This window comes from Aythya fuligula, chromosome 8, assembly GCF_009819795.1.
Source record: "Aythya fuligula isolate bAytFul2 chromosome 8, bAytFul2.pri, whole genome shotgun sequence".
Taxonomy (NCBI): Eukaryota; Metazoa; Chordata; class Aves; order Anseriformes; family Anatidae; genus Aythya; species Aythya fuligula.
In genome coordinates, this window is record NC_045566.1 from 29,870,469 (window position 1) to 29,897,512 (window position 27,044).

General features: G+C 36.8%; 1 protein-coding gene across 3 annotated transcripts in view; it reads left to right on the plus strand.

The window, feature by feature from the left end:
* DPYD (dihydropyrimidine dehydrogenase) overlaps nt 1–27,044 on the plus strand; it is a 341,675-nt gene that overhangs the window by 193,718 nt on the left and 120,913 nt on the right. For all 3 annotated transcript variants that reach the window (XM_032192196.1, XM_032192197.1, XM_032192198.1), the window contains exon 14: nt 15,305–15,469. In XM_032192196.1, coding sequence (XP_032048087.1) covers nt 15,305–15,469 — 165 coding nt within the window. The remainder of the gene's footprint in view (nt 1–15,304; nt 15,470–27,044) is intronic.

The following is a 27,044-nucleotide window of genomic DNA, read 5'->3' on the forward strand; positions in this document are numbered from 1 at the left end:
AGGGAAAAAAAAAATGTAAAAATTGAATTACTGTAATAAGGTTCAGATTTGGCAATCAAGCCATATTGCAGCGCATACAGGAGTTCATGGGAATTGTGGAAATGACATTAATTGCAGGAATGGACCTGGTTAAGAAGTGCTGTTATGACTGGTGATGCTAAATATCATAAAATAATGGGATGATTCAGATTTAAAGCAGACATTATTTTTTTTTCTACTTAAAGAAGCAGTGGGTTAAAGAGTATCAAAATAAAAGGATGTTTCATTGAAGTATGAATTATGCAAATTCAGAATTATGCAACTTATTTTGCAAATATGTATATATATAGTGCATATATATTTATATAAAATTCAAAAACATGAAGATAAGTCATGAAAAGATGTGTGGCATAAAGAGCTTATATAATGCCCAATTGGCTTACCACCTACAATAACTAGTTTTTGTGACTGTAGTTAAGAATTTTCTCCAAAGTTTGTTGATATTCTTGTGATAGTGCATTGTAGTTTACAAAATGCTGTTTAAATACTACAAGGATTAAAGCTTCTGCTGTATTACTGTGTGCATGATATAGTCTTATCCCTGCTTCCCTTAGACATAGAGCAAAGAAGCCTGCCCTGCCCTGCTCTGTACTGGCTGCATAAGACAATGTCAACTAGGGGAAGGTTGTCTAAGACAAGCAAAGATGTAAAGGTTCCTACTGCCTCCAAAAGCAGAAGCTTGCAGTCCGTACCTGCATATATACTTTGCTGCTTTGTACAAAAGTGGGCATTGGCTCTACTGTGTATTTTAGTCTCCATAAATGGGAGTACAAATTTGGTCAAAGAAGCAAACATCAATGTTTTTTGGAGAAATGCTAGTTCTCTACAATATGGACCTCTTGTTGGTCCTTACATAAACTTGGTCAGGAGTAATGCATTGAACCCCATAGTTCTGTGGTACAAAAAAAAGATTGGGAAGAGATTCCTTATGTCCTATTTATCACTAATACAGTTATCCATAATCAATAATTTTTCTGTGGGGAAAAAGCATATTTCTCTTCAAAGACCTTTGTGAATGGTGAGTTCTTTATGTTTAGCATCAGAAGGTTTTTAGATCATTGTCCCAGTTTTAAATCAATATTCTAATGGAATACATGGGGATTCTGCAGATCAGGCCATCCTCTGTAACTCAGGACAGATATATTCCTCATATTTCAGACTTGAGCATACACAAGCCCTTTGTAGCCTATCTGAGCTGGCTCTGCCATCACTAGCATCAGAGGTGGAGACACAGCTGTCATACAGTTTCTGAGACTTCTGTGGCAGCAATAATAGGAACATTTGCCACAAATTCCCAAAATGAAACCCCAACTTAATTGTAGTCTCAAATAACCACCTTCCCATGGATTTCGAGGGGAATGGACTTCACGTCTACCCTCCCTGTTATGCCTGCTAGATCCTCCGATGAGCATATTTACTTAACTGACAGACCAGAGCAATGACTCTTCAGAGTGCTGGGGTTTTGTGCCTATTATACATGTAATGAGAAAGAACATGGCCAGCTCAGAATAATTTTTTTTCTCAGCGGTAAACTGGAGAATCCTCTTGCTAGGAATTGCCATGCAGCATGGGTACTTACAGTTCTTACAAGAATATTTTAATGAACTTTGCTTTTTTTGCATTATTAAATTTGTGTTTTATGTCCCACAGGGCTGAGTTTTAAAAGCCAATAGAATGTCTTTTTTTTTTTTTTCTCTGAGTGTTTAAAAATAATAATAATAAAGTAATAGATGGTGAGTAACCTACTGCTATGAAAACTTCAGGTGAAAGTGGAGAAAAAATGGATCTGAGACTTGATTCTCTGTATCCACCGCAGGCAGATGGGAACGAGGGACCATACTTTGGCGTACAAATTCGATGTGCATTTCAGCACTTGTCTACATGGGTTCCTCTCTGTCAGAGAAGTTAAAACACTTGAAAACACTGTTTATTTATTAAGAGCTCTGTCTGGAAACTTAGACTCAGCCCAACAGATTGGAAATCCCGATTTTGAGGCTCTTGAGATGAAAAAGCTATCACTCCAGATTATGGAGCCTGTGTGGTGTCTCTTAGGATGACTGCTGGATGGATGTGCAGTGCCCTCAGAGACCACTGGCAGATGTGGCTGTGCTGGCTCTCCCCTTCCTGAAGGCAGCCCAAAGCCCCTCCCAGGGCTGCATACCTAATGCCACAAGTTCAGCCTCAGCTTTCTGACCACAGCTGTGCCACATCCTCATAAATTTTAACATGGTAGCAGAGTTCGTTCTTTATTTAGTTTAAAACTATTCTGGTACTATTTCAACTATTTAATGTCTATGAAAATAAATTCCAAATTTACATGCAGCAATCTTATGTATCCCCCCATTGTTGTAGCAAATACAAAGAAAATACTGTTTTTATTTCATGAAATCTATTGTAAAGATCAGATCTAAAATGTAGCTCAGAATTAAAATGTATTTGAATCTTTACAAGATGTTAAAGTGATGGATTAAGACTCGTAGTGGTTAATACTTTGTTTTTCTGCAGTTAAGTATCCAGTTCTATGTACAATCAGGCTATGAGAATGGCAAATGGCACAGGCTTGCAATTCCTTCTCAGGCAAAAGACCATTTGGCTTCAACCAAACTTTTGCATAGGAAAAGATGAAAGATTTACATCATGAAAAGATGAAACAGTTAACATTTAAGGAGCTTGTGGTACCAAAGTAGAAGCATTATGGATAGATTATCATACAAAAGTAAAACAAATTATTCTCCTAGATACTGAAGCCCTTCCACTTTCCGTGTGCACTTCTTTTCTGCACTTTTTTCTGCAACTTGAAATTGTTTAGTGCCACCTGAAGAACTGATACTTTGAAAATTATAATACTAGCTACTTAAATACCTTTTCAAATATAATTGGTATAATTTCCTTGAATTTCTAACCCCTAAATAACACAGATGCTAATCAATGCTTATAGTATTTAAGCATTCTTAATCCTAATGGAAAAAGAAAATGCTGCAGGTATGTTCAAGTCTTACCTTGATATTTGCAATTCATCCTCAGCAGATAATTTAAATACATGCTTAAAGGGAGTAACGTGATTCTCCTCTTAATTACTTAATCCAGCAATAAAAATATTTTGGACTATACATAGATTTAAATATAACTCTAATGTTCTTTAACTCCCCAATGTTGATTCTTTGTGCAAGAATTTTAACAACTCTCTAAATAGTATTGTACGTAAAAGATTGTTTTTCTCTATTATTGAAGAAATCATGTATTTCTATCCTCAAAGGGAATCATTTATTCCCCTCCTCCTAGGAGAATATAATAGTCTTGATTTACTTATAGCAATCTGGAAGAAAATATTTTAGTGATGGTTCACAATTTACTAATGGAGCTTTACAAAACAGCCTCTAGGAACAGTTATGAATACATTGATTATATGACTTCCCTATGAGAAAACAGTAATTAAAATTATATCACAGACTGGATCTGGACATGTTAACATTTAATTAGGCAATAAGTGAGCTTGGTACAGGTGTCCGGAGTTGTTGACAGGAGCGTTGTTTAATTCTTATAGTATATTCTCTTAAATAGATAGTCACCTTGCTTTTTTTCAGGAGTGAAGTTGTATGCTTAACTAGCAGACATCAGAATTCCTGTGGTAGATTTTTTGTTTGTCTGATTTCTGTCTATACATTAAGTGCAAAATCTCAGATGTGTACTTTAAAGAATTGCTTTTCTCATTGTTTGTTGTGTCTGTCAAGGATTTTATTATAATTTTTTTTTAAATTATGAGCCTACCTGAGATTTTTCCACTTTCACTTTTTTATTTTATTTTTATTTTTTAGCTAGAAAATCTCATTGTGTGGCATTAGTTGGCTTGTTTTGTAGCTCATCCCTTTAGGAACTTGTAGCCTGGTGATGTTGCCCTACTGCCTTATGGTGTTTTGTTTAGCAAGTACAAAACAATATTAGGGAAAACAACATCAGACATTGTTTAAACAATATTAAGTTGTTTTCCCTAATACTAACAGTGTGATGTATGAAAAAGGATGTTATTCTGGCCTCCTCCTAAAGTACAAGAAAAAAATTAATTTGTATCGTTGTAAGCATAGCTCCTCTGGTGACTCTTCCAACCCTGCTGCTGCAAACATGTCATGGAATTCTTCTTCTTTCCTGTGTCTTTTCATTGACCTATGTTGGTTCCTGCATGATTTTCTTAGGCTCTTGGTTTTCAAACAGACTTTTTCTTCCCATTTCATGGGACCATTCAATAATTGTCTAGAATGAATCCCAGTGGTCAGCATTGTAAACTGGACTAGAGTATTGTAATTAATATGCATTAACTTTCAAACTTTGTGACTGCACAATGCTCCTTGAAAACAACAGACATTTCACTTTAGGATACAGATCAAAAACTGTAGTCTGCATCTGCTCTGGGTTATTTTCCAGAAATATCAATATTTTAGAGAATGTAAGTGAGTTGCAGTAGAGTTTAAGTTATTCAATAAATCTCATCAGGTACTTTATCCAAGCTATACAAATAATACTCCATTGACAGCAAAGATATAACTTGTAGGAGAGTAAGACTGAGTTTTTATATAGTTTCAAGACATCCTATCCTAGTACCTCTGGGATTATCCATGCTGCCATGTTATAGCATTTTGTTTAATTGTAGATAGTCTCAAGCATCTCAGTTTGTTTCAAATAGCTTTTCAAAGACTTACATTTTCCACCAGTTTTGTCACCCAGATGACATCAATATTAATGAGAATGGCTAGCACGCAATTAGTTACGTTTAATAAAATATGACATTTGGTTATTTTGAATGGTGGCAGCTGCAAGAGAAGGCAATTTTGGAGGCTTTTTGTTAAACAAAGGTCAGGGGCCATTATTAAATAATGAATGTGGTGATGTAAGATTGTCAACTTGCAAGTCTAAAAGGCTCTGAGGAGGTTTCTGAGGAGAGGAAATGGTAAGGTAAGGGTAACCTCTAGCGAAATGATAGGTAATAGAGACTCTGAACAGCAGAAGAGATCCAAGGCAGTGAATGTTGATAACACTTTAAATCAGAAAAGCTTAATGTTTGTGTTCATTCGTCTCCAGTCTGCTGGGACAAAGTGCAGCCATGTAGCCATACATGTCAAGATGGGGGCATGTGGCTAATTAGCAAATGGTGCGAAAAACGTAGCTCTGCCTTGAGTTAACTTTGTCTGCTCTCCTGAGCCACACTCAGTTGACTAATTGGTCAAATTGGTTATTTTGCTCTGTATACAACTAACAATATCTTCTATAGCTCTCAAACTCTTTTCTCAGTTATCCTAAATGAGATCTATGCTGAAATGGAGGCCTGGCTTTGATTAGGTAAATTTTCTAATTCAGAAATATGTGGTGATTCAACGTCCATATTTTCCAGTCTGATTTTGAATGGGATTTGTGAGCTGCTTACAAATTGTCTCACTTCATAGACTCTGAAGCAATGATTTCTCAAAGATCAGGTTTCTTAGTAGATCCCAGCCCAGTCCTTATTGTACAATAAATAGTTGCAGATGTATTCCTGGAGCTGTGGTTACTTCAGGTTCCAAAGGCGGTGGTGCATTTTGATATTTTGCATTTTGTGCATCAATTGCAATAGCAGGGTTGACCATCTGCTGCTGACTTCTTCATCAGTGGATGTTTTTCATGAGGTTATCTGCAGGGAGGTGCAGAGTGCAGTCCAAAATAAAATGCTGCATTGTGAAAACTTTGGTTGTTTAATTAAAGGAAAACTAAAAACTTTCCAGACAAACCAATATTTGTGCCAAGGAAAATTTTGATTTTTTAGGGAAATTGCTTCATCAGTCAAAAAGATGTGGATGGAAAATTTCTAAAGACCTTACTACTAGATGTTCTTATTTTGTGCTTTGTGCCATACTTCGTGCCATTCTTTTATTTCGATTTTTGTCAAATGAAGATCGTTTTCCTTTTTTTTTTTTTCCCCCCTTCTGCTACAGCTTGTATGCTATGTGTTTCCAAACAGTGGGCAAGAAGTGATATTTAAGAAATGATATCTGTTTCCAAAAAAAAAAAAAAAAAGAGAGAGAGAGAAATCTGCTTCTCACAGAAGTCTTGGGAGTTTAACCATGTTTTTTGTGTCCTCATTTAAAAATGAATACATGTATTGAGACAATTACTGAACTTTTTTCTCATCAGTCAGCTAAAGCAACCACTCATTGATTAGGTAGTTTTCTATATACACAGAGATCTAAAAATCACACTGAAAAAAATAAAAATAAAGCAGATACAAAAGCGAGTGGCCGAATACAGATACAACTTTCACACAACTTTCAGCTGTGATGAAGAGCTCTCTCTTCTTCTATGGTTGTAGTTTTTGACCACAATATAATTTGACAGTAGAAATTTAATCATGTTCTACTGATTACACCTTTATCAGAAAACTGATAAAATGTATGCTCACATTGAACATTAGCAAGAAATTTTTCAAATGTCCTTCAGGTTTTTTTTCTTTCTCTTCTCTCCCTCCCTTGCTTCTCTGTTTCTCCCAAAGAAATTGCTATAAAGCTGATGAGAATTTGGATTTGCTTTGAAAGCATCTTTTGTTCGAAGACTAATTTTAACCTTGTGAAAAAGATTGCTTTTTTGTACTCTGTTGAATGTGATATCTAGTAATTGTTTGTCAAGGCAAAGTGCTGTAGGACACAATACATTTTAAAAATGATCTTTTGTAATTATAGTACAAATGTCTTTACATTCTAACATCTAAAAGCCACAAGCAAATATGTCAAAAATTAGAAAAATATGAAATTTTATTTTAAATGTTAGTTAAATGTTAATTTTTAAGATTTGCATTATGAAAAATACTTTTTGCACAACTTCTCAAAATGAAGTAATTGTGAAGAAAGATTCAAAACAACATTTTATTGTAAAATATGTATCTCAACTCAAAAATATATATTTGTACATTTGGTATAAACATTAAACATACACTTCCAGGTGTTTGTTTTCTAGTTTTTAGGGTTTTTTGTGTAAGACTTCTAATCTCTAGTCTCTATTATGTATGAATGTCAAAAGCTTCGGGGGGCTGCTGTTTTTTAAGCAAGGGCAGCAGATGATTCTTACTTGACTTCCAGTGGGGGTGGGATTGTCCCAAGATACTTCTAAGGTGAGAAGAATACACACTACTTGTCTTATATTCTGATCTAGGAAGATTATTTTAAAAGCTTTGGTGTTTGCTAACTTGATCATAAGTTATTGGTTGTGATGGCCTACTGTCTGAAAACTGTTTTAGTAAGAAGGTTGGTGTGCTGAGCAAGCAACTGTGGTAAAAGCTTAGGTAGAAATCAAGTTAAATGTGTAAATTTAGAAGTTTCTCATGCATTCTTATGGTTACATCTTAACACACTAATGAGACAGTATACAAAGAATGTTAAATACATGGTAACTAAATCTCCAACCAGTTGTCATTTGTCTTTCATACAATGTGAGTGCTTCAGCAGTTTTTCTCCAAAATCCTGACGTGTGCTTTTTCTCTTATGGGGCTGCACTCTTCTGTGCTAACTTATTGATTTGGAAAGCTTGCTTGCTTGCTGGAGCTGTAATGTTAAATTGGTTTAATAAACACAAATGGGATGGTTTAATGTTGTAAAAACTTTTATGAGGTAATGGTCTATTTTTTTTTTTTTTTAATAGTTTGCATAACTCTGCTTATTCAGTCTAGAAATAGAGTAGAATATTAAGGAAGATTTATAAGCACTCTTTGTACTCCTGACTTTCGGTATTTGGGTGCTTTCATCTTCAGAGAAAAACAAAAAATGGCCAGTCAAATTAACTCTATTTTGCAAGCACATGATAAACAGCCATCAAAAGACAAGAATACTTTTTAAAGTAACCTTTTCCCTCTATAGCATATTAGATCTTGTAAGTAAAAGATGAAGAAGTGTAACTTATAAATAACAGCACCGTTCTTTTTCAAGATCTGTTCTGTACTAGTGGAGAGATCAGTACTCTCATGGTTTAAATTGCCAGAGTGAATGATTGTGGAAGGCTGAGGAAATAATAGATTTTTAATACAGTTCTTATTTTGATGAAAGAACTTGAAAAATAATTATTTTATGTCATTTTATCATTATATCTTGTCTGTCTTGAGGAGAAGCAAAGCAATGAAGAGGAAAGAGAGGGCTAGGTCTAGTCTTTACTCACAAAAGCAATAAAAAAAATAAAAGGAGGTGTCTGTATAGTACTAAATTTCTCATATCTGGTGGTGGAGAGATTAGAACAGTTTCTGCATGGTGGGATGTTCTGAGATTAGTTTTCTGTCAAGGTAGTTCCAGGGTTTCTAAAAAATAAAAAAGAAAAATGCTCCAATATTCACTCAGGGAAAGAGGAGGAGAGGGTGAGGAAGTGACTTTGCTGAGATTTTGCACTTGTACAGAAAGCGTAAATTCTGGCCAGTTCCCTGTCCAAAGTAAATTAAAATGGTTAATACAAGTGTTAGAAATTCAACAGGTGACATTGTGTGCAACATAACCTGGAAAACAGCACAGCATGGTGGTTTGCGTGCTTTGCCTGCTGCCACATCTAACCACCATTGGCAGAAATCATAAAAAAAATATACCTGCCCTGCTCCATGAACCAGTAGGTCTAGAAATATGTCATAAAAATCCTACACTAGCTGATAAGGTCTTTGTGGAAGTTAGTGAGCTCTGTGAATCTGCATGGTTGTACCTGATGGAATGGGTGGAATTTGTTTGTGGAGGTGCTTGCAGTGTATTTAGCTTTCTGCTAGAAGGAGCCAGACAAGCTCAGCTTGAGAAATTCTGAGCTATGGAGACATTCAGGAGAGCAAGTCCCTGTTCTGGTCTCAGAAAAAAGAACCCTATGGAAATGTCACATGTCTCACAGCTCTGATGGAGGAGAGAAAGTGAAGAACAACTCATAATGATGTATAGGAACAGTGCTGTATGAAGTGGTATTGTTGCTTCAGGTTTCATTTGCCTTTTGTAGATGGTTAAAACTCCAGAAGGGGTGATACTAGACACAGTCTGGCTAGACAGCTGAGTCACAGAAGAGGCAAATCATCACAAGACCTTGAGTGAGAGTTGGCAGGGAATTACGAGGACATAAGTCTGTGATGCCATTTGTATCTGTGAGGGTGTGCAAACAGCAGTGAGCCAGATTTCCAGAATGCTTTAGCTGCTGCAATATTAGGCAGAAAAGGGCACTATCTCCTTCTCCTCCATATTTTTACATAGGTGATTTTGTACATCACGCTCTACTGTAATTAGGGAAAACTGAAATGATGTTGAGAGGTTGATTAAAGCATTTAGAAAATGAGCTTTAAAAATATTTAATGTCTACTGAGTTTTGAAATCTTTATAGCTTTTTAAATAGATCTTTGATAACCTGGAGAAAAAAGGTACAGCAGTATTTGCTTAAATACCTGCATTTTCAGCTACTATGTTTTGTTGTTTAGATAATGAAGAAGGTGTACCGAATATAGTAAAGCAGAAATTTACATTTGGGCTTTTTTTTTCACATTGCAGTTTACTGTCTGCTAACGTTAAATATGCTGTATTGAGATCCTTGACTAAAATTGCCTTAACAAGGTGTTTATTTAGATCTCTTCTTCACAATGAGGCCATTGTGGCTATATCAGTGTTGATACTGACATTTAGTGAGTAGTAACCCCAGGACTGTACAGATAACTCTACTTGGCAAGTATAATGCCCTCACTCCCTGGAATAAAGAAAGGTCAAATAAATTAACTTTGTAAAAAGTAGTAATCTGCTCACTGTATTAAATCTTTTTCTCATATTAATGAAAAGAAACTGACAAAGGTCACTAAATCCTATCCGTTTTAATAAGTTAAAGTTAAAAAAGCTTAATTCAAACTATTCACTGACTTTCATTGACTTTGGGGGCCAACAGTGTGAAGCAAGCTCTTCTGTGCCTCAGAAGCCTCCCAGAATGAAGAAAACACATTAGTACTTGGTATAGTGTTATTAAATGTATTTATAAAAAAATCCCAAAATCTTATTCAAAAGCTTGATTGTACTGTGGATACTTGCATTGCAGAATTGTACTTCAGGGCTGAATGCTTGTATAACAAGTTAATATATTGAAGGTATCATTAACTAGTTTTCATTCCATGTCCCAAATATATATGTCTATTTGTTCTCTTAAGCAACTTTATTATTTAAAATGTTTATTAAAATACCATTAGCTATGATATTTTGGGGAAAAATAGGTGAGAAAGACTGCTTCAAGATCTGCAAATCAATAGCAACATATTAGAGCTTTGATATGAAAAATAATATTGAATTATACTTTTGGTTCTTCTTATATTTGCCTAATATAACTACATTCATTGAATTGGCATGAGGCCATGGTATACCTTTTGGGATATGTTTTATACTATATTCCACTGCACTTCACATCTCCACACATTTTTCTCCAAACTTTTTCTACTTTTATTTTCTAGGAGAGATGATTGTGAAATAAAAATGTGAACCCTGCTAATAAAGAGCTGTCTTCTTGGTTCCCCTAAAACAATAACTCTGAGAGAGGGGTGAATAGATTGATTCGTTTGTATGGGTCATTAATTTCCACGCCTACAGATGCCAATGTTAATATTCACAATGTGAATTATTTCTCAGCTGATCACTTTAGCTGAAACACACAATGAATGTGCTTATCGCATGATCTAACACCGTGCCTGACATCCCTTTGGGTCCCTTAAAACTCAGAATGTCCCTGCTGCCCAAACATATAGGTCTCTCTCTCTCTCTCAGCATGGTTGTGTTTTGACAATACAGAAATCTGTGGCAATCATTAACTGAAAATGTGGACAGTGTGAAGTAAAACAAGTTTTAGAGTGAATATTAAAACACGAGCTGACACCCTGAATTGCATCTTCATTTACAGTTAACTTCTAGAAAGCATCTGTGTGTTTAGAGTTTATCTTAAGATGTTGTTTCAAAACTCCCAGCCCATTAGACTTGGAATTTGAAGATCTGACTGTAGAGTTCAAGGATTATTAGAGCAAATGGGGCTTGATCAATGCCTTGGGTCTTTCTTAGTGTTTTAATTAATCAACAGGAATAAAAATACTTGTGTAATGAAAATTTACACAGTTTCAAGTCATGAGAAAACTAGACTTGTTCATAAGCAGAAAAGGGGACTCTGAAAGCAGCAGATAGTGGCATTTTATGTGTGTAACACAACTTTCTTAGGAGACATCCTGAGCTAGAAATATTTCAGGGATTGATATGTTTTTGGTGTGCCCTCCTGGGGAGAGGAATCAGCTTTTGAGGCAAAAGAAGTAATTCAGTAACTGAAATATTCATGAGTCACAGTTGGCCCTTGATTCCATTTGCTGTTACTGTTTCTCTTGGCTTGCATTAACTCCCCAAAACTAGATTGTTTTGCTGGAATCTGATGCTGAATACAGTTTCTGTGATCCTGAAATCTACCTTAGTTTGCAAAATTTCCCCAGGAAACAAATTAATTTTCCATTTCTGTTCACCTTTGCCTATATTTATTTATTTATTTATTTATTTATTTTTCCTCTGTAGCTTTGTCTTTTAGTGTGGTCAGGTATAAGAATTGTTTCTCTCGTGGTTGCTTTATATTAAGAGTCTTCTATCCTTGGTCTTCATGGTATGTGAAAGCTTTGTGCTATTTTCCCATGGATGGTTTATTGCTTCTGTCTTGGGTAAGAGCTACTCTAAGAGTTTTGGAGTTTGGAGACATACTCCTATTCCTATATGCAGACATGAACTGTTACCTGTATCCAGGGACCAGACCAATTAGTCAGTTGAGTCATTTCTTTGATGCAGTCAGCCTTTTTTAAAGTCTACTTTTTTTTTTTTTTTATGTTCATACACTGAAGTGTTCCCTCTCAAGCTTCCTGCATCAGTTCCATGGTAGCTTTTATGCACATATCAACAGTAAAAGGGTTGTGTGGGGAAATTTTCTGCGTTTTCCTGAAGTTTCAGTAAGGAAAATGAATGAAGAGCACCAGCATTTGGCCACATCATTCCTACAAACAGGGAAAATTGCTATTCAAACCAGAAGATACTCTGTCACAACCCTGGTGTGTTGGAGCACTGAGGCTATTCCAGCTGCTCTGGCCTTTACCTCCTGTTTTGGAGATAACCAGTTAGAAGTGATCAAACAGCAGGACTTCCTATCTTAGTAAAATAACCTGTGATATCAATTAAAATTCACTTCAAAGACTGAAGAAAATGAAGTTGGCTAAGCCCAGCCAAGAGATCCCTTGCCTAACTCTCTCCCTGCTTAGATTTCATAGCTGTGGCAGGAGACTGAAGAGGAAGATGGTGGTAAGGCAAGTTTTGTATGGGTATTTCACACTTATCTCAGACAATTTTCCTTTCTGTCACTTGTATGATTTTATTCTGTATGTACATAGACAGATTCCTTGAATCATCACATAAGTTATAAATTCCATTTTGTTTCCATGAACTGTGAGTCTTCTTGTGTCTGGGGCTGTCATGTGCTAACAAGAGACAGGAGAGATGCCAGCGTGTCAGTCATTACAGACTCTCTCCATCTAGCTCACTCTGAGCTAGTAGAGGCAAATGAGTAATGGGATCTTAAATAAGGACAGCCTATTCCTCTAGGGAGGATCCAAGACAAAGGAGCCAGGTGGTAATGTTTGGATTTCAAAGCCAGGAAGGATTTTTGGAAGCAGAAGCAGCTTGGTCAGGAAAGATAACAAAGTGGTGCACGGACGCAGCAGAGGGGTCCTGTGAGACAGAGGCAGTAGGGAGGCAGTGGGAGCTGCTGATTGAAGGAGCAGCTGTGTGCTGGCAGGGGACGGCAGGGAAAGGTCCCTTAGCACCAAAGAGAATCTCACAAAATCTCTGAGAAAAATCAAGAGTAAAGAATGTAGGCAAATAGATGTATGTGTGTTTACTGTTTCATGTGGCTCTGTGCATCTCTTGTGGTCATTAAAGTGAAAAGTAACTGCTTTTGAGACAGTTTGCAAAGTCTGTGCATTACCTGATTCAACTTCATGGGACCCTGCAGAGATGAATCGTCCCAGAAAAAAAATGCAATGCCTGAGCTCTGGGAAAAAGTGTGTTGAAGCCATGGGGATTCAACAGCAGTCATAGGGTCTAAGCAGAGGTCTCTGTTCTTAAGAGAGAGAAGCAATTGCCTGGAGACCCAAAACAGATGCAGAAACTTCAGAGTGTTTTTGTAGGGAAGCAGGCCGAGGCTTTGTCAGTGTCCCACAAGAGTTTTTTTCAAGGCTGTAATATGTCAATCTTTGAATTCTTAGCTTTAGTAAACTGAGAGGGAGACTGGAAGAAAACAAAGCATGCACATAGTAAGATAACAAACAGTACCATAGGTGGCTCCAAGCATTGTCTGGCATATGCAAATCCACGAGCCAGTTGCAAAGTGGGAATCATCTTACCTGCAACAAACCAACAGGCAGCTGCTAGCTTGGGCTTAGTGCCATGCTTCCTTAGCTACATGTCTTCTGACTGAGTGGGGCATGGCAAAAAGAAGCTCATGGTGGCCTAAAGCATGGTCAGAATAACTCGTACCTGTTGGCAAATGACTATATGCACTCTTTGCTAGCAGGAGTAAGGTCATTTGCCAGCATTTAAGTCATTGACTTTACATGTTTTCTCATGCTAGATGATCTGGTAGCACTGGCCTGTGTGTATGAATACCTTTCTGTGATGGAGTCAAACTCTACTGATGCAGTTTACAAGGAGCAGGTAGTGCTCAAGAAGATAATGCAGAGCAAACTGATGTAAATGGTTCTTCTGCATAAACTCCAATTTTTGTAATCTGTTTTGGAGTGAGGGGAGCGTACTTTGCTGTTTGCCTTGGGTTTGCATCAATTCAGAAAATGTTCCAAATTATTTTTTTTTCTGAAAATACAATTTAACTGTTGAGAGGGAGGTGAAGCTTTTGTGTTGAAGGCAAAATACTGTTATAGGAAAACTGAGGATTGTTGGGATGTCAGTGTTCCAGATTTACTATTAGGTCTGAAAATAGATGAACTGGGAAGATTACTTTGTATCATTTCTACATATGTGAATGGACGTATAATTATCTATCACTATAAAATATTAGTGCATATTTACTGTATAATAAGTAATTCAACTTTATAAACAAATGAAGATTATCCCAAATTTACATACAGTGTGAAGAAAAGTCCCTTTATCCTCTGTAACTGTAACATTTGGCAGATTCAAGAATAAATAATCTTTTGTGGCAAGGGTATGCCTTATCAAACATATGCAGATCAGTGCTAATTAATGCTAATTAAGGTTTCCTGTCTATCTAGTTGGAAAAACGTCCAAATGTTATGAAATCCAGTTAGTATGCCTATTACCCTAATTGTTTTATATGGGATGGTTCTTAATTAAAATATGTAAATTGACCTTAATTGCTATATACTAATGGAGGTTCATGTTATCTCACTAAAAATGACAAGATGGTGAGGAGGGGTACTTAAACAAATAATTCTGATAGATTTGTAAATAAATGACCTTTACTCAAAATTATTTTTAATTGGAAATTGGCAAAAAGAACACTTTACCATCTATGTTTCTCTTTAGTTTTAAATAATGTTGGAATTTACAGTTCTTTGTAAATATAGATATGGTGACATTGTAGCTTAATTAAGACTACTAAACAAATCAACATTTTATGTGTTTACTGTCTATTTCAAAATTGTTTGCTAACCTTATGCTGACCTTCAGAAATGTTGTGGTTTGCAGTACTGATCTTAATTTGAACTGGTTTTGCTCTTATTTTTTGACTTTGATCTCTTTTTATCATATCATTTCATATGTGAAGTCTGACATGCTGATATATGTTTGCTAGAGACTCGACCTGTGATTCTGTCTTCTCATCAGAGAGTCTGGAGGGCAGCACCCCTTTGCACTTCACTTATTAATGCAGGACACAACCTTTTACCTTCTCTGGGGGATGATAGTTCCCATGCATTCTGTTATATGACTGAGGCCTGCACAGATATTTATACAAAGTTTTGTTTCCCATCTACCCAACACAAAAACATTATCTGAATGATATTGTGCATGGCAGTTGATAGATGTCATGTATTGTCACGTTCTTGATAGCTGAAATAATTTATCATACCATTTCACACACAGAGCAAACATTTTTCTGCTCCAATGTAGCTAACAGAATTTTTAAAACATCAGATTCAGGTAAGTTTCTATTATGTCATAGACCTCACTGATATACATCCTCACTTTGCAAAGCCATTCTGACAGGTCTCACTGTTTTGCAGGATATTGTGACCAATGTTTCTCCAAGGATTGTGCGTGGAATTACTTCGGGTCCCTTGTATGGCCCAGGCCAAGGCTCTTTTCTAAACATTGAACTGATCAGCGAGAAAACAGCAGCATATTGGTGTAGAAGCATTACGGAATTGAAGGCTGACTTTCCAAACCAAGTAAGTACCACTAAATCATAAAGATGCAGTATACTTATTTAAAATCTCTAGCTTATAGGTCTGTAAAAGCTCATCTATTTAATGTTTGTTAAACAGAAAGCCAGTTTCCTTACTGACATGAGTATGGTATTGAAAAACAGAAAAGCTCATCCAAATCATTTTTATGACAGCAAATACTGTGAAATGACTGTTACACAAATAGAGAACAATCATTTTTAGTTAGACTGATATTTACATTCAAATAGATAATATTAAGGAAAGAGTTGATTCTAGTGTGGATGCTTATCAGTGCTTCTGTGAATAAGTTTGCATACAAAATTATATTTAAAGATGAAACCTATAGTATTCATTTTCATTGTTAATTGAATTTGATTATAAAAGGAATTTTTGTTCTTTTCATTTTTAATCCAAATGTGAAAGATACTTCTGATATTCTCATAAGTAATTGGCTGCTTTACTAGAAAAGAAGGAACATTGACTTAAAGTTAACTTTGCTACAGTGAGAGAGTTTTGTTAGAACCTTCTTGGCTATGGGGAATATCTGTCTAGAAGGTAATAATGAAAGTTGTGAGCAATGACGCCAGCTAGCTGGCATAAGTGGTTTTCAGCTCCTGTTCTAGTGAATAAGAACAACAAGGTGGAAAGTAAAATTCACTTCAATCATCATTTCGAACAGAAAGAGCTCAAAATCCCAGAGCCTAGGTATCTTCTGTCTTGAAGTTATTACCTCCATAGTTCAGCTATGAACAAAATAAGTGAACATTCCTGAATGTATTATGGCATGAAGACAGATATTTTTTCTTGTTCCTGGAGTTTCAGTGTACACATCTGGAACTATAAAAGTGCTTGAGCACATTTTATTGATAGCAAAGTCTAAATGCTGCATGTTTAATGTCCTACTTCATTATACATGGACTGTGTATTTCATTACTGAGGTTCACGTCACTTTATTTACTGTGTTTGGGCTTCATAATAATGCAAGCGTGAACCTAAAGATAATGTTTTAATTCTCTGATTTTAACATCCTTTACCAAAGTCCTGGATATTGCAGGCAGGCAGACTGTTGCCATTTCTGCTCTGGGAATGATCTATTGCAATCTTCACCAAAAATCTCTCGGTATTTTGTGCTTGAGTCTAAACTGTTCTCTGCTGTGAGGGAAAGACCTAGTGACAATTTCAAAAGGAAAATGTGAATTTTCTGAGACCTATCTCCTCATGTGGGATGAAGAAGTCCCACTCTTCTGTAGTTCTCATGGTGAATATCTTCATTCCTTCCTATGTGAGTTATTACTTTGAGAATGTGAATTCAGCTACTCACGTTGGCTGTGGCTGCTGCTGTGGTGTCTTAGGGGTTGGTTATGCTGCGTGGGCACAGGGGAAGCAGCACCCGGCACTGTACCTTCCCTTTGCTCATGGGGATTTTTAATACGTGTCTGTGAACTTGACTAAGTGTCATTATTATAATGGTAAATTTGTTGCTAACTGGAAACAGAATGTTGTTCACTTAGCAAAAGTCTCTTGATGCTTATTTTGAAATACTCTGTGTAATTAGAGCTTGCAGAATTTTATATATATATTTTTTTCTCCAAATCCTGTTCACACCTCTAGAAAGACTTTTACAATTGATGTGGTCGAGGGGCAGGAGGGGATTATTAAAACTAAAAGCAGTTTCTGAGAACTGTCTGGGTGAGCTAAATTAACAAGCAAAAAATGACATCTGCTTAGACAAAAGCAAAGCTGAGGTGAGGACATAAGTGACTACAGCAAAGAAACCTTGCTACAGTAAATATTAAAAACAAATCATAATTGATACATAATGACTTTTGCTATGTAATACAAGCATTTTAATGTCCAATTTCTTTTATAAATTTAAATATGTACCTCACTACAGGACAGTGCTACAGCAGTGTTGTATCACATGCTATTTGGAAGAAACAAACTATAATACAAAAGGGGATGCTAAATTCCCCTAATAAAGCCTAGTATTTAAAGTAATTTTTGAAAGGGGTTTTGAGAACCACCCCCACATCTCAGTGGATAATGTCACATACCTGTGACTCCTTGCCTCTATAAATCAGAAACGAGCATCTCGCTTGTGCAGATGCACTGTGTGCTCCCTGCTAGTGGGTGGCCTGATTCTTGCCTGCAGCTTAGAGTCACCTCTGTCTGGAGCTTCTCCCAGGCTTCTCTTCTTCTCTGGCCCTGAATCCAGTTCAAGTGGACCTGGGCAAAAAGCTGCCACCAGTAGAAACTTGCATTGATGCCACTGGGTGGTGAATTAAAGAATTTTAAGGGTCCAAGTAGAGGACAAAGCAGGAGGAGAGAGGAACTGTATTTTGTAGGCTTGTTTGTGAAGTACCATCAAAATCTTTGCTATTTCATCTTGACTTCTTTTTTTATTTTTATTTTTTTTTATTTTTAAGTGAATTTAATATCACTACTACTGTTTTTTCCATACAAAAACAATCAATGAGGAATTAGGTGGTGTTCACAGTACAGGCCCAAGATTTTTGTTTGCTTGTATAAGTTGGGTGCTTCTCTGTTCATGATTTGCAGTTGAAAACGGGATTGTTTTCCTTCTAGTACTTCATTTATTTCAGTAAGGTGCTACGTTAGCAATGTGGTTGAGACCATTGTAAACATATGGTTTTATTCAGCATTGTTTACTGCTAAATTTTCAAATGAGGCAGTGTGAAAAACAGTGTCCACTGCTGTCCTGTATGCCCAGAAAACATTCTTTCAGTCAGAGAGAGCTGTGAAAGTGAGAAGGAAATTGGTCTGTTTCTATTTGTTATGTCCTTTTTACTTTTCCAGATATGGTTGTTATATTGGTTGATATTGTTGTATATTGGTCTGTCTTTGTTATTTCCAAACATCTTCCTTACATGGTTAACTAAGTTTTTCTTAATACATCTATTAAGTATTTCTATTTTTCTCTCTTATAACCACATACAGTATCTGATACCATAGGATTTATCATTCTATTCAATTATTAATCAGCATAAAATGTATTGGTTTTGTTCTTTAATGCTAGAGACTGAGAAATTAACAGTGAGAAACACTGAAACAATTATTTTATTAATTTCACGGTCCTAAATGTAATATGAAAATATCCTTTCTGAATTAGCATAAAGCTGACTTCTTTGCAAATTTTGCATCCCTGCTCAGTAAAGTAACAGGTTATTTGTTGTGTGCTGCGTTAATCTAAAACTCAAGAAGAAAATCAATAACTTCATAGTGGCACATATGGTGCTGTGTTGTGGATTTGTGACCAAAGCAGTGTTGGTAATGCACTGGTGTTTCAGCTTGTGCTGAGCAGTGCTTGCACAGCATCAAGGCCTTCTCTGCCCCCGACAGCAAGTAGGCTGAGGGTGGGCATGATGCTGGGGAGGGACGCAACAGCTAACACAGTTGCCAGAGGGATATTTTGCTCAGCAGTAGAATTTGGGAGGGGGCTAGAAAGGGTAGGGTTTTGTTTGTTTGTTTGTTTCAAAACAGACATTGCATGGATGGTTGATGAGCATTTGTCTGCTTTAACATGAAATATTTGAAGTGCTTTAGATAGTGGAGCAAAAGTACTGATACTAATGCCACTGTAGTTGTACTTCCATATTCTGTTTACTAATGAGGTACCTGACTACATGGTGAATTGGTGTACTTTCCAGCCAAAATTTGGCTAAAAAAATATGGTATTTTACCATGTATTCAAGAAACTAATTACTTAGGAAATATTAGCTTGGCCAAGTAGATTTCACCCCCATGATATAATCAGGAATAAAAACTCTGAAGAAAAGAAGAATTCACTTTTACTTTAGCAAAAGTCTACAAGCTATAATGATCAGTAGAAAGTGGCTGAGAAAGTTGAAATGAAAACCATAAAACCTTGCAAGAGAACATACTGCTGAAATTTTGTGTTCATGTATTTGACATTAGCTAGGGTGTAGCTGTTATCTGTGCTGGGAACTGTGAACACCAGTAATGGCAATATATCTTTGTGTGCCAGTAAAACCGGGAGCTGTGTGCACAGTGGAGCTGGAAGTTACGAGAGTCATTTTTGGTGATTTCAGGGGAATGGGACATAGTGCCGGTAATACTTTGTTTTTTCAGAAAAACTCTAAATGCTGGTCCTCATCCAAACCTTATGCTTATCATAGCTAAACCTGCTCATTTGAGTTGGTAAATCAGCTCCTTACACAGATGCCTATTCCACTCCCATAAACAGGTCTGTATTTACACTACCTAGTAGCTAGTCAAAGATTTTAAGGCTTCCTGTTTCCCTGGAGCCTCTGCAGCATCTGCACTGGGGAGAAACATGCTTGAGGGGGGCAATGCCTGAAAGTGGCAAAACAATTCTCTGATGAACAATGTGAACTGAGGGTTCTGTGATGCGGGGATGGGCACAATTGCCAGGTAGTCTTTCACTGCCTTTCCAAAAGTGTAATTGGTACCAAAAAATATGGAAATTAATTCAAAATCTAAATATTTAAATTGCATGTGTAATGTCATTCACTACAGGTGTGACAGCAGTCCAGCAAATGTCTGAGAGATTTGTTATAAGAATAACCGGAATCTTTGATTATACCAAACTGAGTATTTTCCAGTATTGCTGTATTTGTATACTGAAGTCCTAAAATTAACTTTTTGGCCTTCTTAGTGAACACAAATGAGTCCAGACTGCTGTATGATTCTGAGGAACTTATGTAAGATACCAGATTGTCAGCTGTGACACCGCTTCTGTAATTCAGATATCAGCGTTGTGACGTGTTGAATTGAGAAACCTGTTCTGCTAGAAACATTAAATAGGACCCCAAAGCTAAGCTTAAAAATCTTGTCTTCCTATTGTTTGTTCTGCTGCATGCAGAATGTTGCTGACAGTCCTTCTGACAGTTAGTCAGTGGAGAGCAGCTTTTCAAGGCTGAAACTGTTAAAGATATATTTTTGTTCAACAATTTTGTTCAGAATGTCCCAGGAACACCTGTCAGGAATAGCCATGTTAGACTGTTAGAGAGAACAGCAGATCACTATATTCCAGGCTGATAACCAGCTTCTTTGTAGCATTCTCAAAAAAAAAAATCTCCTGGAGTAATTAGTAATATTTTATTATATTTTGTTTTTAATCCATAGAGTCCATAGAGGTGTGAAATAGAGTAGCTAGTGCTTTTTCTTTGAGTTTTTTTGTTTGTTTGTTTGGTTGGTTGGTTGGTTTGTTTTTGTTTTTTTTTTTTTAGTTAAACTCTACACAGAGAAGAGAAAAAAAGGTGTTCCAGCAAGGAAAATATAGTTGAACAGGCATACATGACTACTTTGTTCCTGTAAATAACCTTTAGGGAAGAAAAAAGCTGTGTTAAAAAATATTTCTGAAGTTATAAGTTGAATGGAAATATATTTCATACAGCAATAGTGGTTATTTAGATGCTTTACATGGAGAGGTTTGATTAATTTACCAAAGTGATCCCTGAAGTGGGATCCTACATATCAAGCTTTATATATAGGACCAACTCTGCTTTTAATAGTAGATTTAATCCACAGACTGTGAATAACATTTTTGTGCTTATGTTTTGTGCTTTTCCCTTGCAGTCTGCACTAACAGTAGACCTTGTAATCTGGTGACTGGGAGGAATTGAATGACATATCTGAAAAAAAAATAAAAATCTTTGCTGTAGGTTTTCTCTGAGACAAAACAAACAAAAAAACTTTTTTAGATATAGAGGAGTCATAGAAATCACAGCTCTACTGTAAAAAAAAAAAAAGTCAAGCTTGCCTTTCTTACTAGGTATATTAGGAATATTTTGTATATTTTTGCAGGCATTATTATAGCTTTTACTTCTGATGGGTGTTCAGAGGTCTGTGGGATTGTGTAGTGTACACTGTATTTACATTTTGAGCTAGTAGCCAGGTTATATAAGGTAATAGCTCATTTTAACATTTGTTTTTGGTATTTGTAATAGCATTTATAATATGTGTAATTAGAGAAGGTGAAAAGCAGAACCATCATCTTTGTATTTGCAAGTCCTGTTCAGAAGAAATGAAGATCATATTGTCAGTCAGCTGTTCTCCATATATGCCTGGTATTTCTTGGGCTAGTATAGATAGATATGGCTTTCCATACAGGGAAAGCACGTTTTATATTCCAGATACCTACTGATGTGTGCATCCACATCATCTAGAAAGGACAGAGGAAGGGAGCCACAAGCCATGCTGCCCAGAAGCATGCCCACTGTCTATCATGGAAGTGCCCAGCAGTGCAGAGCACCTACCTGGGTTCCCTGTTCTCAATTTCAGATCCACAAATTACATTTAAAATCTCCAGAACTTGTTATTGCTGCAGCTTAAACTTCCCAAACCCAGCCTTCATGGATGCTTGGTAGGAGGTGAAAAAGCCCACACAGCAGTTGTTAAATTCACCATATGGAAAAGATCCCTTTCACTACAGAAAACTGGCAGCAGGCCGAGTCCCTTAACATCAGAGGAAATCCTAGCCGAAGAGGGAGAACAAGCCTGCAGTAAAGCACTCCTACTAGTTACCTTGTCCAGGAGCTAAACCACTTGGTCCTAGATAAGATGGAGTGCAAGAATGGCCAAGACTTCTCAATGTCCAGTGACTGCTGCGGTGGATAGAAGAGAAGAGGCTTCAGAGCATGGAGCATATGACTGCCTCTTCATCTTTCAAAACAAGGAAAAGGGAGGATGAAAAACAGTGCAGGATGATGCTGCCTGGAAAAGGGGTGGAAAAGTGCTGCCATAAAGAAGAGCAGACATGCTGAAAAATACACCTCTGCGTATTCCAGGGGAGCTTTCACTCACCTGTATCCTGAGGGTGTCCTCATTGCTCCTGATGCTAGTTCAGCTCTTCGTGAGCTAGCAGGATGCATTTTCCTCTGTGCACTCTGAGGAGGAATTCATCAAGAACTCTGATTTACTCAGTGGGTTTACACCAGTGGTACCCATCCATTTCTGTAGGCACAGCAGTTTCTATTTGCAAAAACAAGTGAACAAAAACAGAAGCTAGCAACAGAAATGTTGATGTATTGGGCTTTTGAGACCACATTTTCTTATAAGGAAGGAAGCTTTCTGAGAAAGGCTCTTCCACAAGTCATAACAAATGCTAAAACCTCATATGACTTAAACATTAATGGTGATGAGGATGAACTACAGAAAGCGGCGCTATAGATTTTAAGTTCTTGATGTTTAGGTGTTAGTGAAGAAATGAGAAAATACAGGAAAATGTACATCTATTATCAGCATTTCTTTCTGAGTTTGAAAATACTGTTGGCTAGAGTAAATCTGCTTGAGGCTTGAAAAATAGTGGAGAACTGGTAGGTGGTCAGCATAGCACCTCTTTTTAGGAGAGATCAGGGGGTCTGCAGACCTTGCATACAAACTGATAAATGCTCCTGTAAGAAAGAGAATTAGTAAAAAAGAAAATGATGATAATAAAAGGGAGTTGGGGAGAGAGAATACTAAGAACCCCTTTTGTAGTAAGCCATGCCTTAAAAAGAAGTTCTTTGAGAATATCAAAAGAGACTCAGCTGATGAAGTCAGCTTAGGCTTCCAAAAGCATTTGATAGGGTCCCTCACTGAAGTATTTGAAAGAAAGTAAGTTGCCAAAAGAAATTTGCATGAATAAATAACAAGTTAAAGACAGGAAACGATGTTAAGAAATAAATACTCAATTTTCACAGTGGACAGAGAGCTCCAGTAAAATTCATTAGGGATCTGTACTGCATTCTGTGCTGTTTAAAATGTTTATTAACAATCTGGAAAAGAGTGAGAATCTCAGAAATGTGAACTTTTCTGCTAATAGTAGGTAGTATAGGGGGATGAAGATGAGATGTGAACTGCAAAGGATTGCAAAGGATCTTACACTACCGAGTGACTGGCCAATGAACTGCCAGATAAAATTAAATGAAGATAAATGTAGTGATGCACGTGGGAGAAAACGGTATTAAATTTATATATACAATGATTGATTCAAAGCTAGCTATGCTAGGGTTGCAGTAGAGAGCACTATGAAAATCTCAGCTTAATGCTCAATAACATTGAAATAAACCATATCAAACATAGAATTTATAGGAAAGGAAGACAGAGCCAAGCAAAAACCATCATTATGCCACAGTATTGGTTCACTTTATTTACACATTTTGAATAGTCTGCAGTTCAGATTGCCCTGTCTCAGCAAGGGTGCAGCTGGATTGGCATCAGAAGGGGAGGCAGGTGGAAGTCAGTGGCAGGGGACACCTCTCCACATGCCACTGTGGCTGTGGGACGTGTTCTTACAGAACACACTGCTGGTGCCAGAGGCATACATAGGCTGAGAAAGAACCTACTGGAAAAAATATTTGGAGAAGCCTATGGAGTACATCACCTCTGGCTCAGGGAATTCCTGTGCCACAGATTTCTTAAAAGCTGGGAGAGTTTTCTAGGGAAATATTACTTAAAACTTGCCCTGGAGAGCTGCTGCTGGTCTGCGTCAGAGAAGGGATGCTGAGCTGTGAAACCCATTCCTAAAGTTGCATGGTTAGTTGCAGGGTCAGAAGCCTGCTCTGACCTCCCAGTCCTGCCTCAGCCTTGGGATCCCTGGGCCTGTATGGCGTTTGACAACCTGTTGTAACTACATTATGTAAACTCAAGCTGAGATGAAAATGCAATTAGTTTGAAGTGGTGTACTAAGGGTTATGTAATTCAAGTGCTGTCTTCAAGTTGCTAAGATTTGAAGTGCTACATTTCCAGAGGGTCGCCACAGACAATTCCACATAAAGAAACACAAGAAAGCCTGCTGAAGTTTTACATGGAAATGATGTCTGTTCATGCATTTTGGGGTTCTGATCACGCAGTATGTGTCAGACCAGTTGGCCCCAACTGCCACAGTATTCAGTTTTTATTATTGTTACTATCTTTTTAAGAATATGGTTATTAATCTGGCAAAGTGGAAAGACGTTCCCAGCATCAGTTTGAGTGAATTTTATTTCAAGAAAGCACACGTCTTCTTCAGGAAACTGCAATTTGTAACTGAAAATATAACCTCATGGTAAATTCAGTGAGATCCTGACAATCAATCTATGATTCAAATGTACATGTTTGTGGTGACAAATTAGGACCTTGAGGAGAAATGTGAGAAGCTCTTTTGTGTTGTGCACTTGGAAAGGACCGCTTTGTTGAGAAACCTGTCAAACTGCTCTAGTGCAGAACTGTACTTCCTTACGCCGTGTGTTATAAAGCCATGCCTTATTTTGTTTGTTTTACTTTCACAGCTAAGGTTTGACAAATAGTAAGTGGTGCAGTATGGCAGAGGACTATTTGTACGTACGCTAAGAGTATCGCTTTGATTTGGAGAGTGAGTTATTGATCTCTGCAAGAAAAGAACAATTTTCACAATTTTGTGAGGACTATGAGCACATCTTTAAAACTTTAGCCTTAGGGTAAGAACTAGGAGAAAATTAAAGCAGTTTCTGAAATACTTCACCAGCCATCTCCTAGAAAATGACCCAATCTGCTTGATTATTGGAAAAGACAAACTTCTTAATGGTTAGCATCAGCTGAAACTGGTTCAGGCTGTTTTTTGGCTGTTGCCATTGCTAAAAATTCCTTTTAGATGAGAAATGTGAGTGGTCATTAAGCAGGAGTCTCAATGAAGGAAATGCACTACACATAAAGATGGTGTGATTAAAAAGATATATCTAGAATGTAATTCTGCTGACAGTGACAAGAAGAGTTGTATATTTTTATTCATCTTATTAAGGTTTGTATTTTCTTTCATTTTTCTACATAGACTATTATTTAGAGAGAGCAGAAAGACCCTTAAAACCCTCAACTGTTTTTAGGGGTTTGTAAGCTACTGTGAGCACAATGTTGTGCTGCAAAATGATCTGTGAAATCCGGCTGGGTATTGGGCAGAGCAGTCATTCTTTCTAGAAATGTCCTCCATAAACTGCAACAAAGGAAATTGCATCATGCGTTAAAAAAATCTGTACACTAAGATGTCCATTTCCCCACACCCCCAAATCTGTGCTTAAAATAGCAATAACAACCTTGGTGCAGGGCATTTCCTGGCGATTAATAACCGGCCAGGGTTAATGGCCCTCGGCAGTGCCTCGGGCCATCAACTCCTCCCAGCCAGTCATTACTCCCTAGGAAATGCCCTTTTCTGGGTAGTTACTGTTTTAATATTAGGATGTAGAAGTTGCCATTGGATGGGGAGAAAATGACCTTCTGGCAATGTTAAAAAATAAACCCCCAAATGACAAAATTTTTCAGTTTAAAATTGTTAACAGTCAAGGATCCATCAAAATTTAAACCTTAACTTTGTAAAAATGACAAAATTCTGCTAGCCTTATTACGTGTGTAAAACAATTATTCCCCTCCCCCAAGTACTTCTCCCAATTTCCATTTCATGTTTGTCATAGGCAATTGGGTAAATTACAAAATTTGATCTTTTAAAATGCATAGTAGCTATGGCATTCATTTATACTGGCTATGATACGATTTTAGTCTTTTATGAGGCACTGAGTATATGTGATTTAGATAATTCTGCTTTTTCTCTTTCATGTACTGCATATTACAAGAATAATTATAAAGCAAATTTATACCTGATAAAAGTAATAAATATATGCTGTTCCTGTGGACCATATCCTGCCCTTAATTTCTGTGATGTGGTTTGCATTTTAGGCATTCTGTTAGAGCTCTAATAAAGAAAAATATGAAGGCTAGGTCTATATTTAAAAGTCTTGCTCACATACTTATGTAGGCTAGGATTACTAAAAATAAAATCACATCTAGCTACTGTCCTGGCAGAACCCTAGCGTAGATGCAGTTATACCATCAAACAATTTATTTTTGTTCAGGAGCAAGTAAAGAGTTTATTTCACTGTTAGGAACTGCACTGACAGTAGGAGAGTTAGCTCTGAGCAGACATGTTCTAGCTCAGACAAGAAAGGCAGAGGCACATGCTTGAAGCCACCACAGCTGGAGCCAGCTCTTCAGTCTGACTGACAGCAGCTGGACTTCATTCCAGCCTCCAGTGTTTTCTGGGGGGAGCTGTGGAAAGATCTCAAATTCAGATCGAAATGTGGGCATAGGGGGTTCCAAGATTTTTTTTTTTTAATCCTCATCCACTGAGAGGAACATGCAGATTAGCAAAATTTTTAGAGGAATTTTTAGGATAATGAATAACTGTATGACAGTATGTAACCTGTCCACATGCCTATTTGTGGTTTGCAGCAAATACAAACTAATTCAAGTTAATATAATAAATAAAGCAAACTAGAATTTCCTTGTATTTTATGGGGTTTGAAAGAAGACTGAAACAGTCAATTGCTGCAGGTGAATCAGTGGTAACTCCTACATCAGCAGAAATGTTTTCGTGTTCCTCAACCTTGTGTGTGTATCTAGTGGAGACAGAGTCATTTACTTACTAACCCTTTTTTTTTTCTCAGCAATTATATATTTTCTAAACATTTAAACAAAATAAATATTTAAAAGGATTCTTTCAAGTAGACCTGAATGCATCCTTTGTAATAAAACACTTAAGTTTAATGTAAACTGTAAGAAAGCAATGTAGTATTTTTCATCTGATTTT